This window comes from Mixia osmundae, assembly GCF_000708205.1.
Source record: "Mixia osmundae IAM 14324 unplaced genomic scaffold scaffold_1, whole genome shotgun sequence".
NCBI classification, from domain to species: domain Eukaryota; kingdom Fungi; phylum Basidiomycota; class Mixiomycetes; order Mixiales; family Mixiaceae; genus Mixia; species Mixia osmundae.
The window spans coordinates 2,002,766-2,024,513 of NW_014575563.1; the positions used below are offsets into that span (position 1 = coordinate 2,002,766).

At 55.5% G+C, this 21,748-nt stretch overlaps 11 protein-coding genes across 11 annotated transcripts; 4 read left to right on the forward strand and 7 right to left on the reverse strand.

Annotated features, from left to right (window-relative positions):
• Nucleotides 1-450: 450 nt before the first annotated feature.
• L969DRAFT_84666 (uncharacterized protein) lies at nucleotides 451-2,187 on the reverse strand. Its single transcript, XM_014715871.1, has 5 exons — nucleotides 2,060-2,187; nucleotides 1,919-2,010; nucleotides 1,798-1,864; nucleotides 1,104-1,744; nucleotides 451-1,054 (listed from the first exon to the last, which is right to left on the reverse strand). Exons 1-5 carry the CDS (start codon nucleotides 2,141-2,143, stop codon nucleotides 673-675), a joined length of 1,266 nt encoding a protein of 421 aa, XP_014571357.1. The 5' UTR covers nucleotides 2,144-2,187; the 3' UTR covers nucleotides 451-672.
• Nucleotides 2,188-2,224: 37 nt separating this feature from the next.
• L969DRAFT_84667 (uncharacterized protein) lies at nucleotides 2,225-4,184 on the reverse strand. Its single transcript, XM_014715872.1, has 7 exons — nucleotides 4,070-4,184; nucleotides 3,793-4,017; nucleotides 3,689-3,741; nucleotides 3,093-3,639; nucleotides 2,708-3,037; nucleotides 2,478-2,658; nucleotides 2,225-2,423 (listed from the first exon to the last, which is right to left on the reverse strand). Exons 1-7 carry the CDS (start codon nucleotides 4,160-4,162, stop codon nucleotides 2,266-2,268), a joined length of 1,587 nt encoding a protein of 528 aa, XP_014571358.1. The 5' UTR covers nucleotides 4,163-4,184; the 3' UTR covers nucleotides 2,225-2,265.
• A 106-nt stretch (nucleotides 4,185-4,290) lies between these two features.
• L969DRAFT_92206 (uncharacterized protein) lies at nucleotides 4,291-5,462 on the forward strand (the record flags this gene model as incomplete). Its single annotated transcript, XM_014715873.1, has 3 exons — nucleotides 4,291-4,980; nucleotides 5,027-5,348; nucleotides 5,434-5,462. 3 exons carry the CDS (start codon nucleotides 4,291-4,293, stop codon nucleotides 5,460-5,462), a joined length of 1,041 nt encoding a protein of 346 aa, XP_014571359.1.
• Nucleotides 5,463-5,487: 25 nt separating this feature from the next.
• L969DRAFT_70160 (uncharacterized protein) lies at nucleotides 5,488-7,442 on the reverse strand (the record flags this gene model as incomplete). The annotated part of the gene is made up of 6 exons (XM_014715874.1): nucleotides 7,156-7,442; nucleotides 6,733-7,103; nucleotides 6,267-6,680; nucleotides 5,939-6,213; nucleotides 5,853-5,885; nucleotides 5,488-5,802 (listed from the first exon to the last, which is right to left on the reverse strand). Exons 1-6 carry the CDS (start codon nucleotides 7,389-7,391, stop codon nucleotides 5,488-5,490), a joined length of 1,644 nt encoding a protein of 547 aa, XP_014571360.1. The 5' UTR covers nucleotides 7,392-7,442.
• Nucleotides 7,443-7,494: 52 nt separating this feature from the next.
• On the reverse strand, nucleotides 7,495-8,500 carry L969DRAFT_84669 (uncharacterized protein). Its single transcript, XM_014715875.1, has one exon. The coding sequence runs from the start codon at nucleotides 8,335-8,337 to the stop codon at nucleotides 7,621-7,623; it is 717 nt and encodes a 238-aa protein (XP_014571361.1). The 5' UTR covers nucleotides 8,338-8,500; the 3' UTR covers nucleotides 7,495-7,620.
• A 23-nt stretch (nucleotides 8,501-8,523) lies between these two features.
• L969DRAFT_174413 (uncharacterized protein) lies at nucleotides 8,524-10,806 on the forward strand. The gene is made up of 4 exons (XM_014715876.1): nucleotides 8,524-9,739; nucleotides 9,789-10,288; nucleotides 10,339-10,529; nucleotides 10,579-10,806. Exons 1-4 carry the CDS (start codon nucleotides 8,710-8,712, stop codon nucleotides 10,664-10,666), a joined length of 1,809 nt encoding a protein of 602 aa, XP_014571362.1. The 5' UTR covers nucleotides 8,524-8,709; the 3' UTR covers nucleotides 10,667-10,806.
• Nucleotides 10,807-10,945: 139 nt separating this feature from the next.
• Nucleotides 10,946-13,184, reverse strand: L969DRAFT_92210 (uncharacterized protein; the record flags this gene model as incomplete). Its single annotated transcript, XM_014715877.1, has 2 exons — nucleotides 10,946-12,481; nucleotides 12,540-13,184. 2 exons carry the CDS (start codon nucleotides 13,182-13,184, stop codon nucleotides 10,946-10,948), a joined length of 2,181 nt encoding a protein of 726 aa, XP_014571363.1.
• A 246-nt stretch (nucleotides 13,185-13,430) lies between these two features.
• Nucleotides 13,431-15,544, reverse strand: L969DRAFT_84672 (uncharacterized protein). Its single transcript, XM_014715878.1, has 5 exons — nucleotides 14,930-15,544; nucleotides 14,387-14,875; nucleotides 14,249-14,332; nucleotides 13,669-14,200; nucleotides 13,431-13,603 (listed from the first exon to the last, which is right to left on the reverse strand). The coding sequence occupies exons 1-5, from the start codon at nucleotides 15,118-15,120 to the stop codon at nucleotides 13,538-13,540; spliced, it is 1,362 nt and encodes a 453-aa protein (XP_014571364.1). The 5' UTR covers nucleotides 15,121-15,544; the 3' UTR covers nucleotides 13,431-13,537.
• On the forward strand, nucleotides 15,161-19,056 carry L969DRAFT_101224 (uncharacterized protein; the record flags this gene model as incomplete). Its single annotated transcript, XM_014715879.1, has 10 exons — nucleotides 15,161-15,617; nucleotides 15,668-15,782; nucleotides 16,548-16,573; nucleotides 16,631-16,684; nucleotides 16,742-16,812; nucleotides 17,163-17,249; nucleotides 17,367-17,532; nucleotides 17,586-17,626; nucleotides 17,684-18,337; nucleotides 18,386-19,056. The coding sequence occupies 10 exons, from the start codon at nucleotides 15,161-15,163 to the stop codon at nucleotides 18,755-18,757; spliced, it is 2,043 nt and encodes a 680-aa protein (XP_014571365.1). The 3' UTR covers nucleotides 18,758-19,056.
• On the reverse strand, nucleotides 18,507-19,898 carry L969DRAFT_84675 (uncharacterized protein). Its single transcript, XM_014715881.1, has 4 exons — nucleotides 19,673-19,898; nucleotides 19,567-19,625; nucleotides 19,339-19,517; nucleotides 18,507-19,288 (listed from the first exon to the last, which is right to left on the reverse strand). The coding sequence occupies exons 1-4, from the start codon at nucleotides 19,730-19,732 to the stop codon at nucleotides 18,813-18,815; spliced, it is 774 nt and encodes a 257-aa protein (XP_014571367.1). The 5' UTR covers nucleotides 19,733-19,898; the 3' UTR covers nucleotides 18,507-18,812.
• A 56-nt stretch (nucleotides 19,899-19,954) lies between these two features.
• L969DRAFT_174712 (uncharacterized protein) lies at nucleotides 19,955-21,731 on the forward strand. Its single transcript, XM_014715882.1, has one exon. It carries the CDS (start codon nucleotides 20,007-20,009, stop codon nucleotides 21,645-21,647), a length of 1,641 nt encoding a protein of 546 aa, XP_014571368.1. The 5' UTR covers nucleotides 19,955-20,006; the 3' UTR covers nucleotides 21,648-21,731.
• The last annotated feature ends 17 nt before the right edge of the window (nucleotides 21,732-21,748 follow it).

A 21,748-nucleotide genomic window follows, 5' to 3' on the forward strand; every position in this document is an offset into this window, starting at 1 on the left:
ATGAGGCACACTCGCTCGCAACGAGGACGATCGGCTCGATGAGAGGACGACAGATGCATTCAGGGACTTTCAGTCAAGCCTATGTGCGCAGCCCCCCGAGGCAGTCTGGCTCACTGTCGTGGGACGGGACCCTGCGCGTTGATGTGACGAAGCTACCATGTGCTTGCCGACGGACCGTGACATGAGCAGTCGCATCAAAAAGGATGTCACGCGGTGGCCAACTTGCTTTCCTGGGACAAATGTGCGGTCTACGAGAAGACGACAACCGCGCCCAGACTCGTGCTCGATCCTGTGCATGTCCAGAGGCAAAGTTTTCAGATTACTCAGGACGCAGATTCGCTCATGAATAAGCAGCGAGACGAGTACGGCCAACAGCGAGCGCGAGACTGCGCTGCAGCTCGTTGCGATCGCTCAAATACCCTATACGCTCGTCGGGACGAGATCACAGTTTGCAAGCAACGACAGACATGCTTGCAGAGATCTGCAGTCGGGTCTCGCGTATACGATATATTGAGGGCAATGCAATACATGATGCAATACCTGAAGGCGACGAGCGGATCCACAGCTCATCTTATATGCAGCTGCTCCGGATGCAGGCTCGACTTGAGGTATCCCGAATCATGCATTCCAATCTTCGGAATCTCTCGCGTGCACTCATGAGTATGAATGCAGTCAATCGAATACGATCTTCTTTCCTGTGAAGGCTCCTCCCGCCACACCGGTGCTGGCCTTAGCAGCAGCCATACGCTTGGCCGCCCAAGACGGGTGCATCGAAGCAGCAACGTCCTCGTTGACTTTCTTGCCCGTGCTTGGATCCATGGACGAGCTATCCCATCGTCTTCGGCCCTCAGGTTGGGCTGGCGCTCGTTGCGTAGGCTGTACTTGGAGCCTCTGTTGCGTTCGCTGGCCGGGAGCGCCCACTATGCGCGGCCTCTGTTGATCATCCTGGTGTCTTGAATATCTGCCAGGTCTTAGTCTTGGCTGCTCAGCTGCCTCTTTCTCCCTCTGCGCCTGTATGTGCTTTGCGTTCTCGCCGAATTTGGCCTCCCAGATTCTGTGCAATCAGTGAGCTCTCTGATAAGGTTCAGTGGTAGCATCCTTACGCTCTGCGCGCCTGCTGTCCACGTCGATTCCTGCGAGGCACCTCCTCGCGTCGGTCGCCATTATCATCGAAAGAGCCTGGAGAGTCGCCATCGCCGGCGGTGAAACCCGCAGACAGTGAAGGCAAGAAAGCTGAAGAACGGATCTGTTTCGCCTTGCCTGGCTTTGCCGATGGCAGCTTCACAGAGCTCTCGATATCGGACTCTGACTCAAAGCCTGTGTCATCCTCTACTGCCTCGCTCATCGATCTCTCGTCTGATCGTTCGGCTTCGCTAGGCGTCGCTGCCCCGGTTGCCGTGGCGATCTGTGGACTAGCAGACAGCTTCCTCTTCTTGTAAATAGATGCAGGCTCAGAGGGCGCAGGCGCAGCACGCTTTTTGGGAGGCTCAGAGTCCCCAGGCAAAGGGGCCAAATCGGCCTGACTTCTGAGCTTCTTTCGCGCATCTTTTATTGCTTGTTGAACGGTCTTTGTGGCGAGCACACGCCCTTGCGCTTTGCCCTGCGGAGTCGTGGGATCCATCTTATCCTCTTTGCTTGTCTTGGTCTTGATATGCGCCAGGACTGTCGGATGAGCTATGAGCTCTACGTCTGATCGTAGCATTCGTTCGAGGCCAAAGTTGGCTATTCGAGTGTGGTCGATGGCCTATGCGCTCGCTCATCAGCGGTGTCGTAGGGATCTGCTGACCATGCGTATACCTTGATGCATCGTGCTAGCTCTTCGAGCTCAGCAATCGCCTGTTCATTTGCGTTGTCCCCTTGAGCTCTGCAGCGACACTCAGCAGCGAGCCTGCTTCACAAGGCCTTCCTTCTGACTTGCCTTGCTTCCTTGAGCTTGCGCAGGACCTTGACGTGCTCAAGCTTGGCAGCTCTTTTCGAAGCTCTGACGAGCTCGGTCGCTTCTAGATGCACCTGACAAACCAGCTTGAGCGCAATACGCTCTGCGCAGATAGACACGAACGAGCTTTGCAGACAGCCTCGGTGGTGCACCTGGATCTGCTGGTGCCTGCGTGCGTAGCCGCTTGACATCTCGGGCACGGCCCATCTTAGCCAGGAGACGGCAAAGACTGAACGATGTAGGGTTTGACGAGATTGATATCGATGCGGTCGATCAACGCGACTGATCTATCGACAACGAGATCACGGTGTTCATGCAACAACAGATATTCATACAGATAGCGATGCGCTGTTGAAGACCATCTCGAGAGCGCCGCGTACGCCAATGAGCTTCTCTTGAAACGCAAGTTCTTCCGTCAGTGTCCTTCGCAATTTCGCAAAGAGATCGTCAGTCAAGCTGGACTGTCCTACGACACTCTGATACAGATCTGACAGGCCGCGAATGTCAGCATGTCATCAGCAAGAACCAGTGCATAATGTACCTATGAGTGTGTTGGCGACGTCGCACGCGATGACGCCAAAGCGAGGATCGGTCGTGTTCTTGATAAGGAAGCGTAATATCGGCTCGAGCGAGAACTCGTCTCGGGCTGATAGCGCAATAGGCAGCGCTTCTCGATGTATGAGCTCGAGCAGCAGCGCAAACGTCAGAGCAGGGTCAACATTCTGCCATCCTCTCAGTCTGTGCAGCGAGTCGTGCAGAGAATAGACCTACCGGGACGAGAACAGCATCTAATGCGTCGGCATACCTGAACGACTTGAGCGCTCTGTCCCATTCTGCGAGTTTCCTCCTCTTCTTGCTTGTCACTTTGATCTCTTTGTTGTCGCCGTCGGCCTTTGGCCTGAAGACATCGAGTCCCTGCTGAGCATCTGGTCCGCTATGTATCCCTGTCTGCGCTCGCCCGGCTAATCTTGCATCGTTGGCGACTGTGCGAGACGCTAGCTTATTCGCTGCTCGTTGCGCTAGCTCGGTCGCTGTTGCAGCTCGTTTGCGGATTGTCAGCGCGCCGTCTGCTGCGCCTACAATGAGTTGCGTGTCAGTAGGCTGCATGCAGACCCATATCAGCTGAATGCTAGTGGTATGGCACTGCATGACTTGCCGACAACGCCAGGCTGAGGATCTGTCCGCCATAGCGCATTGTATGACCAACGCGCCAGTTCTTTTCGGCCCCCTCGTAGACCTTCACAAGTCCATCTAGACCGGCACTGAGGACGCGTCTGTACTCCCCGTCCCAAGCGAGCGATGTGATGGTCTTTTGATGATTCGACATTGCCCTGAGACACTTTGGACTGCCGCTGACCAGATCCCACACTTTGATGACGGGCCCTCCTGCGGATAAGGCGATCGTGCCGCTAGGATGAACGATGACGCTCTCGACGGGGAAACCGTGATCGAGTGACATGGCTTGTGATTGTCCTTCGCCTGCCCTGCTATCCCACAGCTTGATGGTACGATCATAGGAGCCAGACAAGACCAGCGAGGGATTAGAAGGCAGAAAGCAGCCCGTCCGGACGTAATCCGTGTGAGTGTCGAAGAAAGATGTCTCGTCGCTGGTACTTAGGTCGAACAACCGAACCGTCGTGTCGTCTGAAGTGGACAGAATGGACGTAGCCGTACCCGGAGAGAAATGGGTCGTATGTACAGGTCTGCAAAGCTTCCTTGAGCTCCCGTCTGGCGGTCTGAGGGGAGACATACTGCTTGTGGTCTCGAATCGTCCGCAATATCGCGCGCGAATTGATATCAAAGACCTGTCTCCACCTTGTCAGCGCTGACATCCCCAGGAGTAGTATCAGACATGCTTGTATGAGTCCACCATCATCACCGGCAATGACGAGCTTGCCGTCATCTCTGATCGTGCCGCAGCGAGCAGTATCTTTGAACCTGTTGATTGTCTTGACTACACGCGCCGTCTTCGGGCTGTATATTTGCACGCGAGTGCCCGTCGTGACCGCATATCGATGGGGGGCCGTGGGAGAGATGTGCACATGGTTGACCGCGGCGTATGACTTGATAAAGATGGGATCCTGTCCTCTTTCGTCTCAGCCATCATATCGGACGCCACTGGCGCGTATAGACCTTGAACTTTCGCCAGTATTTGCTCTCGCTATAGTCCTTTTGAGACTGCGCAAGTGTGCTATACCGCTGCTGTCGCACAGGCTGAAAGTCCATTCGCACTGGCTGCCGCTGTGACGCTCCGGCAAAAATTCGCGAAGCCAAACGTCGAAATGTCAACGCGTCAAAATTATTCTCTCTTCGGGTCTCCCTCGCCGAGCTGGCTCATCAGCTGCAGCTCATCGATGCGGCTCTTCACAGCAGCTCGTATCGCCACGCTGCGTTCGTGTGCTGGCTTCGGAGCTATGTCAGCATCGACTCGCAGATTCGCGTCAAGTTATCGTCGGTTTGGTCAGCAAAAGATGATCCCCTTCGAAGGCGAGTCACATGGTCAGACAAGCTCGCAGCGGCCGCGGATAGCTTCAGAGTTCAAGTCACGATTCAATCAGCTGCATCCGCGTACCCGCCTCGTGCTCATTGCTGTCGGAACCGGCGTGCCTGTTGTCTATGTCTACAATCTAGAGACGGTCGAAGCGACAGGCAAACGTCGCTTCCTCCTCACTTCGGAGGATTATGACATTGAGCTGGCAGACCAGGCTACAAAAGATTTACTCAAGCAGTACAAAGCTCAAGGAGCAATCTATCCGCCCAATTCCCAGCAGGCGCGACAAGTGACGGAAGTAGCCAAGCGGCTGATTGCCGTCTCGGAGCGGGAGAGAGCTCAGATGCAGAAGCCGGGGAAGGCCGTCAACTGGCACATCTATGTCATTAAAGAGCCAACACCGAACGCCTTTGTCCTTGCCAATGGCGCAATATTCGTTCACGATTCAATTCTGAAGCTTACCGCCGGCGACTCTGGACTGGCAGCCGTACTTGGGCATGAGATCTCTCATCAGCGAGCTCGTCACACTGGCGAGCGCATCTCGAGCGGAATGGTCAGTCCATACTAGCGAGCGTCAGCAGAGGCTGATCATCCTTTAGCTTGTCAATATTCTGGTGCTTGCCGGGACCATCGCTTTGGGACAGGATACCGCGCAGATACAGAACACACTACTCCAATTGATGATGACGTTGCCGAACAGCAGGCGACAGGAGACGGAAGCCGATCAACTTGGCCTGAAACTCATGGCAAAGGCTTGCTTCGATCCGGCTCAGGTCACTGCCTTCTGGCAACGTATGGCTGCGCAAGGTGCGCATCAGCCGGAATTCATATCGACGCATCCGACAGACACCACTCGCATCAAAAATATTACCAAATGGCTCCCGGAGGCGCAGCAAATACGCGCTGAGTCCTGCATGGGCGGTGCGACGGGTGCTCCATCGTTCATGCAAGATTGGCCTGCGATTCAGGGACGCTGATTCGGCATGACATGGGTTGCATTTTCCAGACGTAACGAATCTTGCGCGCACAACGTAAAACGGGTCCCGCGACGATCTCTGCATCACATCTTGGCCTTGAGGCCTTCCTTTTTGGCTCGCTCTCGCAGATCCTTGCGCAGGATCTTGCCCGATGCCGACTTGGGGATGACATCAATGACGCAGACACCGCCTTTCAGTCGCTTGTAGTGAGCGACCTTGCTTGCGACAAAGTCATAGACTTCCTTCTCGACGTCCTTGCCTTCTGCCGCCTTGGGATCGACGACAATGTAGGCACGAGGATACTCTGTCGCGTTCTCTTCGGACCACACGCCGATGACGGCAGAGTCTGCTACGAGTGGACAGTCGAGTAAGACACCTTCAAGCTCAGCAGGAGGCACCTGCACATCAACGTCAGCTCACGAGCTTCTGCGACGTAACAGCAACCTACTTGATAGCCTTGCGTCTTGATGAGCTCTTTTGCCTGTCATCACATGCAGTGTCAGCTTGTGCTCTCCTTCGCAAGGGGCGGCTTACGCGATCGACAATCTGCCACCAGTTGTCGCGCACGATGGCGATATCGCCCGTCTTGAGCCAGTCGCCCTCAAAGGTTTCTTTGTTGGCCTTGTCATTATTGTGATATCCCATCATGATAGTCGGTCCTCGCATCCAGAGCTCGCCCCGCTCTCCCTCTTTTGCATCCTCGCCGGTCTCGACGTCGACCAGACGTGCTTCGAGACCGACAAAAAGAGGTCCGATTGTGCCAGGTCGAGAATCGTGAACTGGATTGACGTGAGACGTGCTGTCGCTTTCTGGCAGACGCAGAGGAATCAGTACAGTCAACGAAGCGAATAGCCAGCCGCACCTGTCAAGCCATAGCCTTGAGTGATAACAGTCTGTTTGCCAAGACGCTTTTGCAACGCATTGTGCAATTCCGGCGAAAGCGGCGCTGCGCCAGAAGTAATGTTGCGCAAGGTCTTCAGATTGAACTTGTCGATGATGGGATGCTTTGCAAGAGCGAGTGCCATAGGAGGCACAACGTAAGCGATGGTGATCTTGTGCTCCTGAATAGATTGACAGAATTGCACGAGATCGAATCGCGGCAGAATGATGAGGGAGCCGCGGACGTCGAGCACGTTGTGGAGCAAGACTTGCAGACCATAGATATGATAGAATGGTAACGTGGCGGAGATGATGTCTTGCTCGAGAGCCATGCCAGGACAAACTGGCGCTTGACAGCACATTGACGTGATTGTATGATGCGATAGCTCGACGCCCTCTGTGATCGGTAGGGTTAGCCAGGATATACGAACAGAGACACAGAAACGGACTGGCTAGGCCGGTCGTGCCACTCGAGTAGGGCAAGTAAGCCATGGTCTTCTTGACCTTATCCTTTGGCAGAGTGAAATGCTCAAAGCCTTTGCCAGAGCCGGGTTTGTTGAGCTCCTCCCAGCTCTTGCAGCCGGAGATATTGGCAATCTTGCCATCGACGCCCGGCAAGACGTAGATTGGAATCTTTCCGTCGACTGACTTGAGCGCTTCTTGCGCGATAGGGACGAGGTCAGAAGCGACAAGGAGGAGCTTCGCGCCCGAGTCTCGGATCTGATGCGCGAGTTCTCTTGGCGTGTAGGCCGAATTGGCCGTTGACACGGGTAAACCGGCAGCTTGTCCGCCCAGCAGGACGACAGGATACTCGATCGAGCTTGATGGAGGATGTCAGTCATGCGCTCTGAACCGATACAACGGACACTCACTTTGGCGAAAAGGCAAGTATCATATCGCCTACTTTCAGGCCTGCTACTTTGCGCAGACCGGAAGCCAGATCGAGGCAGGCGTCAACGAGCTGACCGTAGGTCATGGACTGCTTTGAGACATAGTTCGTAAGTGCTACCTTTTCCCTCGGCAGCTTTCGCGAATGTCCGAAGAGATAGTCAAATACGCTCTGTTCCGGCAGCTCCGGTGCGGTATAGATGGATTTGTAGACGTGCATCTTGCCAGGCTGCCAAGGATAGGTGTCGAGCAGTGTGGAGGTAGATTTTGAAGTCGCGCTTACTTTCTCGGTAATCGCGCGACGGGCCCGGGTTTAATGGAATGTTCAATCCGACAACACTGCATTGCTCTTTCGTCGTCTTATGCTCTTGCTCGCGTGCTCTTGTGGGCTTGTGGATGCTTCGACGCATACTTGCATCATTCGGCAGCGCATCTGCGTGATTCTGCGCCTATTCTGGCTTGCGCTCTCGTCTCTGCTCGTACATGCCTGGAGAGATGTCGTGCTGCGCCTTTGCCTCGACTTCCCAAAGGCCTGCTTCGCCCTCTTCGTATCCTTCTTCACTGTCAGTCTCGCTCATCGCTGGCTCGTCTGCGAGTTCGGCAAATCGGCTGTCATCGAGACCAGGGTAGCGTCGGGCAAAGGCCTTGGCTCGATCTTGTTGCCTGCCTCGAGTGCAGGTTTCCCGCTGGCCTTTGCCATCACGTCTTGCTTCTTCCGCTGAGTAAACCTCGGCATCATGGCGCGATTTGGCCCCCGACATGGCTTTGACGGATCCGATGACGCACTCGTAGCCGCCAGCATCGAGCTCGTCGACTGATTCGTTCGGCATTGCCAAGGCTTCCTCTCGGTACGCGTACGAGCTGCTTGATCCGTCGTCGTCGACTTCGGTCTCCGAGTCTACGTCCACTTTCTGATGACAGACGTAGATCTTGCCGCGCTCGCCTCGATAGTCCTGTCGGTCTCTTCCGCAGCGAAGCGGCACCTGACGAGGCTCGTTGGACATGTCGTACTTGTCAAAATACGAGCCTGCGGACGGCATGACTTCTGGCTCGGTGGGATCTGCACGGTACGCTTTAGGCAGCCATTCGCTCTCTGCTCCCGCGCTCTGCTGTGTCTTCTGCTTTGTCTTGGCTTGAGCTGCAGTACGGCCTCTGCGTCTGCCCATGACGTTCGACGAGCGACAGCGACGAGCGTTGCCGCTCGCCACTCTCTGCGCTGATAAGAGGCTAGGACGCGTGCTCCACAGCGTCTCCGTTGCTAAGCAGCCGAACAGGAGCCTTCCGTCCTACCTCTGACTGACACCTCTACTCGACCTACAATCCTGTTCCTCGCCCTATCACGCCGTGCGAGAGCTGACGGACGCGTCGAGGACATTCCTCGGGGAAGCCTGCCTCCGACCAGCGCTGCATGACTTGAACTCCGATGGCTGCATGTCTCGCGGCTTTTTCAGACCTGCTAGTCTCGCATTGCTCGATAAGCTTCTGTTCAGGTGTACAGTACAAGCAGTGACGTCCATCGACAGACGACGCCCGCAAGGATGCGAGGCAGAAGCAACCACTCGGGTCTCCTTAGCATCGACTCGGTCGAGAGCCAGACCTCGCTCAGCACACAAGATGCATCGACCCAGCCTTCGCTCACAGACGATGGCATGTCTCCAGAGACGAGCCTCTCGACGCATGCCGGTCAAAGTAGCAAGACCAAACAGCCGAGAGCCAAGCGTCCCAATGTAGATGCGCTGTCTAGACCCTCAAAAGCTCTCAACGCCGGCCAAGGCCGTACACCGGCGTGGCTCGTTGAGCCTACTGGTACTGATATCGAGCACAACTTGCTCGACGGACTCGAACGCCTGGCGTCACCTCCACCTTTGCTAAGCGCGCAAGATTTGAATGGTCGAGCTCGATCGCACACAGAGGATGTTGGTCATCACCAGCTCATTCAGAACAGCCACCAGACTGCCCTCGCCAATCACTACGTTGCTGAGCCGCTGACATTCTCTGCAGTATCTTCGAGCGGGATGGTACTGTCGGACATTGACGTCATCGCGCGCCAACGCGAGATGTCACACCAAAGCCGAGCCTTTCTGCAGCCTTTCCCCTCGCCTCCCAACTACTCTACGTTCGCGCTTCCCAAAGAAGGCTTCGGCGATCAGTCTTTCACCGAGCTGACCGGACCACCCGCCTATCGCCCCTCACCTGTGGCGCATTCACCGACGAGATATGACGATAGCTTTCTGTCCATTCCTTCTATCCACGGTGCCAGTCGTAGTTTCGCACACGATAATGCGTTGCGCCTGCCTTCAGTAGGCCGTGTCATCCCATCAGTTGATCTGCCGGGCTGGGGGGTCACGGCTCGTCCAATCTTTGCATCGCCTTTGCACATCTCCGACACCGGAACTGGCCACCCAGATCGAGACCAGCCCGCGTATGCACCCTCGCATCAGCTCTTTAAACGCTGCGAGGCTCTTGCCGCGCTTCTGCCCGGCACTGGTATCAGAGAGATCCTCCTTCGCGATGCGCCGCAAGGCCTCGATTCGCCTCAAGATCAGATCAACCGCTTAGACGAGCTCGGTTCGTACTTTGAGCTCAAGTCATGACATGAACTCACCAGAAGGTACAGGCGCGTTAAACGGACAAACGTTGGCACTCTATGTCAATCTAGCTGTCCGAGAGATCAGTCTGACTCGCTCGCTCATGGATCCGGCCGGACTTGCACCTCGCTCATCCATCATGACACTTTCAGTCTTTGCTGACCCTCATCACTGGCCTATCCTGCAATCACTCAACCTCGCCTCTGTGCCCCTTCACGATCACGATCTCACTTTTATTCATCATCTGCCCGCTCTTCGCACACTCAATCTGTCTAGTACTGGTATATCGCCCGAAGGTATCACCCATCTCACGGCCCTCAAGGCGAACCTCAAAGAGCTCTCGCTGTGCGAGAATGCCCAGATCAATGACGACGTCTGGCTCATGTTGTCATACCTCAGCGCGCTTGTTTCGCTCTCGCTTGATGGCACCCATGTCACAATGGTCGGCTTGCGCAAGTATGTTCGCGGACTCATCAAGGAACAGCGCAACGTGTCCATGACCGTGCCAGCCGAGATATATGACTACCTGGCAAGTTCAAAATGTGCTCAGAACAATGCGCCACTGATTTCACTCGACAGGATTCGGCAGAAGATTTGTATCCGGACTGCAGCCAGAAGCCAATGTGCAACAAAGTCTCGAGAGTAGCAAAGCTATCCGGTCCAGAGATCAAGCTCAACCTGGTCACCCATCGTGGCCTAGATTCGAGTATCATTCTGGGCGGTCTGCGCGCCGATCAAGACGCTCGCCTTCGAGCCATTCTCGAGCGAAGGTGGGCGAGCTTGACGTCAAATCCGCTGGCTGCTTACCCGATTGAGCAGAGATGCTGATTTGGCATGCCTGGCCTACTTCCACATGCTGCGCAAGCCCGAGAATTACGACGATGAAGGCTCTCCCGTTTCAGCATGACCAAACACCGCTGCCCAAAGGTGCACCCTGACCAAGGCTCTTGTCATGGTGCGTAGAGGCGAGCGAAGAACAAAGACACAAGATGCTCCCCTGAAGCCAGCTATGCTGCCTTTCGCAAAAGGCTGCAGCTTGCTACGTGCTTTTCAAAAGCCAGCAGCCTGAGAAGTGAGCACGACATTCCACTCAACTCTCGTAAAAATGCAATGCGAGACTATCTACAGTTGGTGCACGTGTCGTGAGGGTATTGAAAGGACGTCGAAATTAAGCAGCGAAATACGTTTAGATGTAGGCGAGGTGGGTCTTGGGTCGCGGTGCACAGTCTGCCTCGTTCTCCTCATCCGTATCTGTGCCTTCGGTGTCGGACCAGTAAGAAGCAGAGCGAGATCGAGACTTGCTGAGATCGTCTAGAGCCAGGCCAATGTTCAGACCTTTCATGCTGGCAGACTCTGATTCTGATGAGCTTGAGAATTGCATAGAGCGAGGCGATTCGGTCTCGACGCGATAGGCTTGTGACCAGTCTTCGTAAGGAAAGTAGCTCGAGGGAGTCTTCGGTCGGCCGTGCCATTCGTTTGACATCGCAGCAGCTGCCGCTGCAGCCGGATTGGGCGAACGACCTAGCAACCCGCCTTTCTCGCGGAAGGCAGGAGCATGCGATCGCAGAGATGTATTAGATGTGCTCGGTGTGGGCTCCCTCCTCTGTGCTCTGGGTGTAGGCGGTCCATTGTGTTGCAGGTGATCTTCGGTCTCACCCTGAGCGTTGGGCAGTAAGAATGCAGCATGTCTGGTAGGCGTCGAAGGTCGTCGGGAGACCGGCTGCGACTGTTGAGTTGCAACGCTGCGAATGTATTCTGGGGTTTCAGGCGTGGGAGGCATCTGGCTAGAGGCGGGCGTCGTGTCAGAGATCGATCGACGCATCTTTGCGGCAGACAAAGATGGCCGCTCGGCAGGCGATGCTCTTGTCACGCGAGGCGTCGAGAAGCTCGGTTGACCTGCAGCGATACGCTCGGTGGTAGCCTGAGATGTTTGCTTGCTTTTGGGCACAATATGCAGCTGCCACTCTGTCTTGTTGTCACTTGACGTGCCTCCGATACGTCTGGTAGATGTCGTCACGAGCGAAATATCGAAGTTGTCGATGCCTAGGCCGCCAATGGAGCCTAACGAGAGAGTAAAGCCATTGCCGTCGCAATCAATGTCGGCGAGCTTGCAGGTCTGCGTTGATTGCTTGATGCCGAGCGAGAGGCTGAAGTCTGGCTTCGGAGAGCCAGGCGTCTTGCTTGAGACAGAAGTAAATACATCGGTGAAGACCGGTGCAGGTGGTGTGGGGTCTTGTTCATTCGAGGCTGGCGATGTCGCGACAGGAGACGCGACGTGAGCCTTGTGCCTCGGTGTGCCGGGTGGGCTAGCAGCATTGCTTGTCAATGAAGACTGGACGCCTTCGAAGCGGCTAGAGGAGCGCGGTTGCAGCAGGAATGTTTGCCCAGATGCAGCGCGTGTGCCAGTCGTTGCTGCCCGAGCGTGGGAGGTGCCGGACCGCGGCGCCTGTTGCGTCGCATGCTGAAGCTTCGACTTGAGCTTGACAGGCGAAATAGACGCTTCAGGTGACGTCGGTACATCAGGTTTATTCAGTAGCTCTGGGTTGATGGCAGCAGGCGGCAGAAGGCTATCAAGCGACGCCCGTCGAGTAAGCTCGGTAGGCCCGTATGGAACGCGTGGCTGTGGCTCGACAGGCATGTTGGCGCTCCTCTGTCGGAGTCTTTGCTGTCTCGCTGGCGTACTCAGCAGGCTTTCCGGGGACAGACTGGTGCTCTTGACCATCTGACGGAAAAAAGCATCAGCAACGAATCAGAGACGCGAAATGGCAGCGGCGGCGTACATTAGTACGAGATTCTGACGACTGAGCTGCTGTGGGACTGTCCATACGGGGACTCCTTCCACTTGTGCCGTAGCGCTGCAAGCTGCCGGCAGATGCCTTACGAGGGTTAACGACCAACGGCGCAATGGGCGCCATGGCCGGAACATTAGGTGAGGCACATGAGCGAGAGGGTAGTTTCTGCCTTGCGTATGGATGTATTTGCGTCATCGCGCCGTCCTCTGGGGCAGAAGCGGCAGGCGGTGAGACTCTTGTAGGATTTGCGTTTGATGATCTATGAGGCACGTCTTGTTGGGTGTCGTGATTGAGTTGTGAAGGGTATACAGATGGAGGCGGTACACGCGTGCTGGCAGCGGTGATGGATGCCTTGCGGTCAACTCTGACAAAGTGAGAGCTACTGGCGTCTTGTAAACGCTGCAAACGATCGTGTCCTTGATCGCTCAGGCTCAGTGATTTATTGGTCGGATTCAACGCGAAGGCGCCTTGCAGCGGCTGAGGCGTCAACCGAGGCTCGCCGATCGTACGCCTGGGCGTCTCTGTCAGGTAGGACGGCAGATCGTTGGCGGCTAACGGGGTCGGTGCTGACCCCGCGTTAAGAGTCGTGGGCGCATTGGCCTCCTTGCGCGTTTTGAAGCCGAGCTTATGCATCGCCGCACTGGTCTATGTGCGTGATGACTCGCTGGGTATATCGCTGCTGCTCGAGGAAGCTGGCAGCCAGGTCGGGCTGATATCTTGCAACACTGACGCGACGAGACCTGCTGTTGCTGGTGCCGCAACGCTGGTCGCCTCGTGTTTGTCTCTGCGCTCAGGCACCTCTCATCCTCGAGATGAACTAGAGTTCTGGCGAGCAGACCAGCAAAGCGGGACTGTCAATGTCTTCAAATCATCATCAGAGCCTATCGTTACTTGACAAATTCTAGGCATTAATCGCTGGCGATCTCGGACGCGTCAAGACGCGACTGACTGATCACAACATCATGCGGGCAGCGCTGGCTGATTCATTATTGTTGACCGATGACGCCCATCTTCTGGGACCGTTCAGATGCCTCCCTGATGCGCCAAGTGAGCTAGAATTGCGTGGTCCCGTCAGTCAGTGACGGCTCAACGAGCAGATCAAAGCGCATAGACGCACCTCGTAGGTCTTGCACGCGTCTTCATACGATGATAGAATGTCGGTATCGGCAAGATACTCATTGGGTGTGGCGGCGCCTTCATCGCTAGCTTCATCGTCGGATTCTTCAATGACTTCCGGAGCTTTCTTGATCGATTTGGGATTGCTTGGGTCGATGGCGTCGATGAAGCTCGCAATCTCGGTGAAGAAGGGGTCGTCGTCCTTTTCCATGTGGATCTCTTCGGCATCGGAGCCAGGACGACGGATGCGTAGCTCTGCTTTGCCGTACGGGTCAACCAATCGGAAGCTCCATCCGTCTGCGATGACTTCGATCTCGGTATCGTACTTTGCGCCTTGCAGCACAAGCGAATGTGTCAGCGTGCCGACAGCGCCAGTGGTGTACTTCCAGATGGCAGACGTCACGCGGGGAATACGTTGCTCTGGTGGGATGCTATCTTCAGGAATCGGAATCTTGCTCAGACGACCAGCTTCTTCGTAATGCTCGAGTGCGTGAGCCTGCACGGTGTCGAGCGCGACGTCGCCGCCAAAGTATCTGCGCAGATCATCAGCTCGGCCCCGGTCAATGATGAGCAGAGCGTGCCTAGAGAGATCTGCAAAGTGCGTGGCTTGCTCGACGATCGGGCCGCAGTCTTTAGACTTGTCCCACCAAGCGAGCTTATTCGTGCTTATAAGATGCCGTCAGCATTGTCACACGGCAGAGCAGTCTCACACGACTCACTGCTCATAAGATGCAGAGTAGCGCGCTGTCGTCGCCATGACATGCAAGCCGTTGGCATCGATGAGTTCCTTGATCTTCTGTACGGGCTTGAGGTAGCGAAGAAAGTAGCCGACTGAAGCAACAACACGCTTCTGCTGCAGCAATTTCGCGACTCCGAGCGCATTCTCTACAGGGCCAGTCGAGACCGGCTTCTCGATGAAGAGGCCGATCTCTGGAAAGGCCTTGATGATTTGCGCCTCAATATTGAAAGGCGGCTTGTCGGTTCCTCTGAACTGTGGCGGCGATCCTAAGATGGCAGCTTGAGGGTATTGTCCAGGCTGAGCGCGTTTGACGAAGTCGTCAAAGCTTGCGCAGATGAGTGCATCCTGGTAGGCGCTGCGGACGAAAGAGTCACATTTGGCTTTGATGGCCGCCTTGGCGCGATCTATCGAGGGATCTATGAGGCCGACAATCTTGAGTCGCGGACCGAGTCTATGCTCTATACGGAAGCTGCTCTTCCTGTCTCAATCCGGCACCTCGCGAAGGCAAGGTATGAGCACGGACCTGTGATTCCATGGGCCCTCTACGGTGCCAAAGTTGATAGCGCCGGCGCCAAAAAGCAGGATGTTGAAGTCATCACCTTGTCGAGGAGGAGCGGCTTGATGCATCGGCTTGAGCTTGTCGAGCGAGATCGAAGGTCGACGTACGCTCGACTTGCGTCGTCTCATGGCGTCTTGCGTGGGTGTCGATGTCATCTCGAGGGGTTCGTCGTTAGGATCAGCTGATGCACCGTGTATGTCTCCTCGTGCACTGCTGTGTGTCTATTGCTGCTTGTCTGACCAAGCCTATCGCTCCTCGTGCCCCTCGCCTCCGTCGCTGAGCTTCACTACCGCTGATGATACGCCTCGGGCTCGCTGCACGGCGGTGCGCGCGTCATTGAGATGCATTCATATCGATAGCGGTCTCCCTCAGCTGCCTGGCCTGCATGGCCAGCCTATGGAGCTCAGCCTCGACAGCTATGCCAACGCCTATGACGAGCCAGATGTTGTGACCTTGCTGGTCCTTGTATCTTTCATCCTCTTCCTCAACGTTCCTCGTCATGTCGGCGACACATTGCTCCGTGCAGGCCTGCTGGGCGAGCTGCTCGTCGGATTCATCTACGATCGGCCTCTCGCCAACACCCTCCAACCGGTACTCGAGCGAGCTTTCACAGACATGGGCTATGTGGCTCTCGTCAGTCTCGCCTTTCATGGTCAATATCTCATGCGCCGCACATCTCAGATCTCTCACACTGTATCGCAGGCGGCTTGGAGACTGACCTCGCACAAGCGCGCTCCACAATCGGTCTAGCTACATTGCTCGCATGTATAGGCGTCGTTGCACCTGTCGGGCTTTCCATTCTCTTGCTCCACGTCGGGTATGGCTACGCGCCTCTTCAGGCCTTCTCGGCCGGCGCAGCACTCGCTTGAGATTCATCCTCGGAACCTCGGCGAAGTCGCAAGAATGATTGATCTGGGATGTCACAGCACGAAAGATAACAACGTCGTGCTACCGTAGTCCAACGCATCGGAACTCACAAAGCCGCTGCTTGGTCGATCTCGTTCATCAGGAAGTTTCTGAGTTTGGCTGACGATGACCGGGCGAAGCGGCTATTCGCCCGAGCTGGAACGTCACAAGCTCGAGGAAGGCTGCGCGGCTTCCGACTAATGTTTTCTGCTCTTTGACGACGAGGACACGCTCACGCGCTCGTCAGCCAATGGCCCAGCAAGCCGGTGCCTTCACAGAGAACTGCTTGGGCCATTGCGGAAGCTGTTCAGGCATGCCAAGAGAAGCCGTACAGTATTCTCATGCATGTTCGCTACATCGTTTGCCGTCAAGGTCAAGAAGTCAACTCGCCATTCACGCTGATCCTGTCAAGCGCAGCAGAAATATTGGCTGCTCAGAGATGTGTCCCAACAGAAAAGGCTCCAGTCAGTCAAAGCGATAGCACCAGTACCAGCCAGGCCAGAGCTTGCTGGCTCTTTGCCAGCATGTTCAGACGTTTCAGTCGTCGTCGCCGCTGGAAGGAAGCAGAGGCTGCTCTTATGCATGATTCATGATTTCGCAGAGTGGCATACAATTTGACGTCACACTGAAACGTGTGCATTGTCTCGTGCTACGTCCTACCGTCTATGTGATCAAGGAGTCCGCAATCCCCAATTCGCAGGGGTATGCACCAGCACTACGCAGAAGCGCTTCCGATCTGGCACTGATGAAGTTCGCCNGATCTATCGATGGGCGCACGTACCNNNGATGAGCAGCAATCCCCAATTCGCAGGGGTATGCACCAGCACTACGCAGGAGCGCTTCCGATCTGGCACTGAAGAGTTTCGCCAGGTTTGTCGGCAAGTGCGGCAAGGAGTGGGAAGAAGAATTGGGCGCGCCTTTTATCGCGGTCTGAAGTGCAGGTTTGCAGACATAGCTCAGACGGCAGTCGCGCGCGTCACGTGATTGGTCTCTCAGCGCGCGGAACAAGCGAGTGAGCGGTCGACTTTCAGGTGAGGCGTGCCGGGCAGTCTTCATGCTATCGATCCTCACCTGTAGACGCCCTGAATGCACATCTTTCGAGGGCTTCGTGGAAATTGCACATAGAATGGGCGCTGTACTGGTCAGATCCGCCTGCCGATGTCTGGACTAGCTGTCCATGCATTGTGCGGGTTCAGCCCGCAAGGACGCTGCGCTCATCTAATCGCCTAGTGCTGACTCGCAGACGCACTCAGCTTGTCCTTGACCCGCGCAAAGTATCAGGCTTTCGTAGATCCTTTCAGGCCATTTGAGCGCCGAGCCTGGCTCCTCCAGAATGGACGACGCCGAGCAGTCGACCAGTGGCAAATACACCGATCGCGTGCGCCGTGTTGCGACAAGCTCACGATTCGACAAGATCCGGGTAACGCACCGGCCTCATCTGCTCGTCTGCTCTGAATGCAGCAGCTGTCGAACAGTCCGCTTTCTCTAGCCACAGAAGATGGTGCCCGGGCATCGAATCAAGCAACCTACTTCGACTCATCCGAATGAAGACATTACATTTGTGTCTTGTCTACGGGACCCATCGCTATCCGATCAAGACAGGGCGATGAAGCTCATGAACGGCCTGGCTGCCCAGTTCAGACGTATGACGAGAGCGAGATGTGAGCCCTCTGTTCGGCTCACGCAGATTGGCGCGCTTAGGAGACGAGAACAGACTATACGTGTAATTCGCTCGAAGAGGCTCCCTACAACACCGTTAGCAGTCTCGATAGCTCAGTCGTGCAGGACTGAAGACCTCGCAATGTCTGACAGGAATTTCTGGGCCGCAATTGGAACAAGGGCGAAGTGATTGAAATTGTGTTACGCAATGTCGACGGCAGCTTCCGACCTTTTGGCTCGCTCGTCGCCATCATGTGCCACGAGCTTGCCCACAATGTGCACTCCAATCACGGTCCCAATTTTCAGAAACTTGACAAGGAACACCGCGAAGAGATCAAAGCGGCTCAAGGACAAGGCTACTTTGGCGAGGGCTTGTGGTCAGATGGCAGACAGCTCGAAACCAACGATCGCGTTGCAGGTGAGAACCATTTAGCACATTACGATATGGACCAGTATCTCTGCGCCGGTGACGGATCCAAGAAGCGGAAGAGTGCAAAACCTTCAAGGCGTCGTTCAAGATGGTACACACGCAGACCTGACAAGTACTCTGGCTCGGGAAGACCAGGCGGTCGAAAGGCCAAAGCGGGCAGCAAGAACAACAAAAAGGGCGCCTTTGCAGGCGAAGGTCAGACACTGGATGCAGACGAATCCTTTTTTCGCAAACGCGCGCAAAGTCAGACGGCCAAAGAGCTTCGAGCTGAAGCGGCAGAAAGGAGGCTGGCCGGTCTCCCGCCGGCTGGAAGTATCAACGGACCCATTGCTGGTGCCTCCTCTGCTGGCAAGAAGATCCAGCGTGACATAGAGGATGCAAGTGCTGTCTCTCTCGCTACAAGAACAGGGCTGACGGTGCTGCAGCTTTCAGCATCTTCTGAATCAGATGACGATGCAGGCGTATACGGTTCGGGTGTACCCGTCTGGTCAGCTAGTGGAGAATCAGACGACGACATCGAAGAGGATGCCTTGCATTCTGTTCGGACGAACGGCACTTTGTCTACGCGTGCGGGTCCGAGCTCAAGCAGAAAGCTGATTCAGCCAAAGATTTCGCTCATAGGCGCCAAGTCGAATGGCAAATCGACCGGCAAGTCCAAAGCTGAGTCAAAACGAAAAGTGCAGACAAAGGACGAAGCCCGTGCAAGCACACCAGGCTTTATCGTGATCGATAGCAGCGAGGACGGCGACTCGGAAGGCGTGCCTGAGCAGCCTGCGAAGCGATCGCGACGGGATTAGGAGCGGTGTTCCTGGTTCGTTCTTGTTGATTGTACAACATACTGCACTGTAGACCTCAGTGATCTTCTAATCTACGATAGCAAGCAAGATACTTGTCGCCAGAATTGCGCTCTACTTTCTTGCCCTCTTCGGTACTCGTTCGCACGAGTTCGACAATCTTGTCATTCCTGAGCTCTTCGTCCGGTATCCTCTCGAAGAGGGGAAAGGCATCGAGATGCTTGACCATCCACTCGTGAAGATCCTTGACATCCGTAATCGTATAGACGATTCCTCCCGGCCGAAGCACGTACGCATATTCTGCTAGCAAACTAGGCGAGATGATTCGCGCTTTGTGCTTTGCTTTCTTGAAATGTGGGTCAGGAAAGAGGAAGAACATCTTGCTGAGCTGATGCCGGCCAAAGAAGTTGGGCAAAAACTTCATCGAGTTGGCTCGGACGACGCTGACGTTCTGGTACCCATTGCCTTCTTGCTTTCTGAGGGCATTGATCTTGTCTGCAACATACTGCGTCACTTGTATACGAATCTCCATTCCTGCTCTCTCTCCTTCAGACCGCTGGCTGATTGAGAAGTGGCGGACGGACCTAGCATGAGTGTATCGGGATACAGAGGCGCAAGATCCATGAGCAGACCGCCAAAGCCACAGCCTATGTCGGCAAACTCGACGCTCCTGCTCGCGCTCGCTCTGGCGCCTTCATCTGGCATTGCTGGGAAGAAGGCGGGATAATGCTTCGACCAGTCCATCTGTGCTGGACTCGCCGGACTGCAGTAGCGTGTGAGGACAAGATCGTGCAGGCTTGTTTGAGGCTCACAAGTCGAGTGCATGGTCTGTCAAAGGGTTCGCATGCGCCCTTTGCCGGTAGAATCGTTTCTGCGGATAGCATCGGCTGAGATTCTCGCCGGCGACTCTATGCGTACCTTTGGCATGCCATCATCCTTTCGCAAGTGCCCCTTGGCGGCAGAACCACTGTCAAGCATCTCGCGCTCCTGCCGTCTTCGCGTTGTGACAGTGCCGCGGCAGCGCGGAAGCCAACGCGAATGCAGCAGAAGTCAAACGACTCTGCGACTCTCCACACACACAGCACAAGCCCTTCCCACTCTTCACTTTCTACGCTCTGCTCGTGCGATGCCACCGACTTCTGCCAGCTGGCCGGCGGCTTCTCGCGATCGAAGAACTAACTATAAATCGAACAAGGTTTTGATCGCCAAAACAGCAGGGATGGGGAGCGAGCGTCTCATGCTGGTCTAGCAGATGCAAGCGGCTCTGGGCATTGCGCCCGAGCCCGCACCTTTGTTGAACCACGTTCACACGGTCACTGTACAGCAGCAAGACGATGCGGACTTGGCAGAATTGCCAGTCCTCAACCAGTCAGATCCAGCGCCGGCTCTATCTTCGTTTGAGTCTGCCAACAGTACTCTGTCCAAGCGACCCACTTTCAGCAGCTTTGACTCGTCCAGTTGGAGTATACCTAAAAAGTCACTGCGCCCAAATGCGCGCTCTGCACTCGCCCATATTGGTCAGATCGGTGCGGCTCCCGCAAGCACGAAGGAGCTGTCCTTCGTCTTGCCAAGAATTGATGGCGGTAGAGGGGCGATCGGATTTCTAGTACTCGCATGCATCACCGAAGCGCTCGCTTTCGGCCTCGCAGGCTCGTACGGCGTCATTCTAGACTACTACTTGCAAGTACCAGAGCTTGCGGATTCGCCCCACTCTGCTACCATCTTGCCTCTTGTCGGAACACTATCGGGCACAGTCGTATATTTCGGTGGACCTCTCATGCTAGCGCCACTCAATCGATATCCCCACAGAAGAAAGGCGATCGTATGGTCCGGTCACGCTCTTTTCTCGTTGGGCTTGGGACTGGCCAGCTTGGCAAAGACGCCTTGGCAGCTCTTGCTCACTCAGGGCGCGCTTCTCGGTCTGGGTGACACTCTGGCGTACTTCACCGTCTATACCTGGCTCACAGAATGGTTCGTGCGACGTAGAGATCTTGTGTCTAATCTCTTGCTGGCTGCTTCAGGCTTGGGCGGTGCTATAACGCCCCTCATTGTCCACAAGCTGCTCGAGATGTACGGCTGGAGGACGACATTGCGCGCTCTTGCAGTGGGCCTCTTTGCACTCAAGGCACTCATCACGCCCTTCATGCACTCGCGTCTTCACCAAGTCCACAATGCTGCAGGCCACGACCCTGGCGTCAAAGTCAGCGCATTCGATCGCATACCCCACCAATCGCCCATCGTCTGGCTGTGTGCACTGGCCGCTGTGGTACAGAGCACTGCAGAATTCACAATTGGCCTCTACCTTGCAAGCTTCGCTACCGCTGTAGGCGTCAATAGCACACACAGTACTCTGCTCGTTACGCTCTTCAACCTCTGTGCTTGTTGCGGTCCCTTGCTTGTCGCTCTCGGGCTCCGCAAATTCAGTCCACACTGGGTTGCGATTGCGCAAACGACTACCAGCTCGCTCTTCGTTCTCACGCTGTGGGGCGCTTCCAGCTCTTATGGCGTACTCGTCGCATTTGCAATGATCATTGCGATCAGCTCCAGTGGCTATTCTGGCCTCTTTGGCAGCTTTGCAGAGTACATTCACAAAGACTCTTCGGGCAACACTCTCTGGGGCCTGCTCATGGCCACACGCGGCGTTGGCAACCTCGTTGTCGGTCCGCTGGGCGCAGCACTGCTCAAGACAGAATTGACGGGCTTGCGCTGGCGTGGTTATGGCGTCGCTTCACCACAAGCGGGTCATTTCGGTGGCATCATTCTGTTCGTCGGACTCGCTTTCGCATCAGTCACTATCGTGCACCTGTCTGTCATTTTCATCGCGAGGCGAAGAGGCAGTCACGAGGAACGGCCTGCCGAGCATGAGTCAGATTTGCTTGATCCAGTGATGTAGCATTGCACAGGCTGTTGAGCGTGATCGAGGAGATCGGCCATTGTGGCCGGAGATCCGCCGATCACGAACTGATAGAGCAGGCGTGCCCGTCTATCGCCTTT

What these genes read in the sequence shown, in the direction of transcription:
- L969DRAFT_84666 (XM_014715871.1), bottom strand. Translation starts at nt 2,143, where the DNA reads ATGGGCCGTGCCCGAGATGTCAAGCGGCTACGCACGCAGGCACCAGCA. An exon ending in CGAGGCTGTCTGCAAAGCTC is followed by an intron (nt 2,011 to 2,059) that starts GTTCGTGTCTAT and finishes CTGGTTTGTCAG; the next exon opens with GTGCATCTAGAAGCGACCGA. An exon ending in CGCAAGCTCAAGGAAGCAAG is followed by an intron (nt 1,865 to 1,918) that starts GCAAGTCAGAAG and finishes GTGTCGCTGCAG; the next exon opens with AGCTCAAGGGGACAACGCAA.
- L969DRAFT_84667 (XM_014715872.1), bottom strand. Translation starts at nt 4,162, where the DNA reads ATGGACTTTCAGCCTGTGCGACAGCAGCGGTATAGCACACTTGCGCAG. An exon ending in ATGATGGTGGACTCATACAA is followed by an intron (nt 3,742 to 3,792) that starts GCATGTCTGATA and finishes AGGTGGAGACAG; the next exon opens with GTCTTTGATATCAATTCGCG. An exon ending in ACGATTCGAGACCACAAGCA is followed by an intron (nt 3,640 to 3,688) that starts GTATGTCTCCCC and finishes GAAGCTTTGCAG; the next exon opens with ACCTGTACATACGACCCATT.
- L969DRAFT_84669 (XM_014715875.1), bottom strand. Translation starts at nt 8,337, where the DNA reads ATGGGCAGACGCAGAGGCCGTACTGCAGCTCAAGCCAAGACAAAGCAG.
- L969DRAFT_174413 (XM_014715876.1), top strand. Translation starts at nt 8,710, where the DNA reads ATGCGAGGCAGAAGCAACCACTCGGGTCTCCTTAGCATCGACTCGGTC. An exon ending in CAACCGCTTAGACGAGCTCG is followed by an intron (nt 9,740 to 9,788) that starts GTTCGTACTTTG and finishes CAGAAGGTACAG; the next exon opens with GCGCGTTAAACGGACAAACG. An exon ending in CCGAGATATATGACTACCTG is followed by an intron (nt 10,289 to 10,338) that starts GCAAGTTCAAAA and finishes TTCACTCGACAG; the next exon opens with GATTCGGCAGAAGATTTGTA.
- L969DRAFT_84672 (XM_014715878.1), bottom strand. Translation starts at nt 15,120, where the DNA reads ATGACATCGACACCCACGCAAGACGCCATGAGACGACGCAAGTCGAGC. An exon ending in GAGGGCCCATGGAATCACAG is followed by an intron (nt 14,876 to 14,929) that starts GTCCGTGCTCAT and finishes CAGGAAGAGCAG; the next exon opens with CTTCCGTATAGAGCATAGAC. An exon ending in CACTTTGCAGATCTCTCTAG is followed by an intron (nt 14,201 to 14,248) that starts GCACGCTCTGCT and finishes TGATCTGCGCAG; the next exon opens with ATACTTTGGCGGCGACGTCG.
- L969DRAFT_84675 (XM_014715881.1), bottom strand. Translation starts at nt 19,732, where the DNA reads ATGCTTGACAGTGGTTCTGCCGCCAAGGGGCACTTGCGAAAGGATGAT. An exon ending in AGGATGATGGCATGCCAAAG is followed by an intron (nt 19,626 to 19,672) that starts GTACGCATAGAG and finishes TGCTATCCGCAG; the next exon opens with AAACGATTCTACCGGCAAAG. An exon ending in TCCCGATACACTCATGCTAG is followed by an intron (nt 19,289 to 19,338) that starts GTCCGTCCGCCA and finishes GAGAGAGAGCAG; the next exon opens with GAATGGAGATTCGTATACAA.
- L969DRAFT_174712 (XM_014715882.1), top strand. Translation starts at nt 20,007, where the DNA reads ATGCAAGCGGCTCTGGGCATTGCGCCCGAGCCCGCACCTTTGTTGAAC.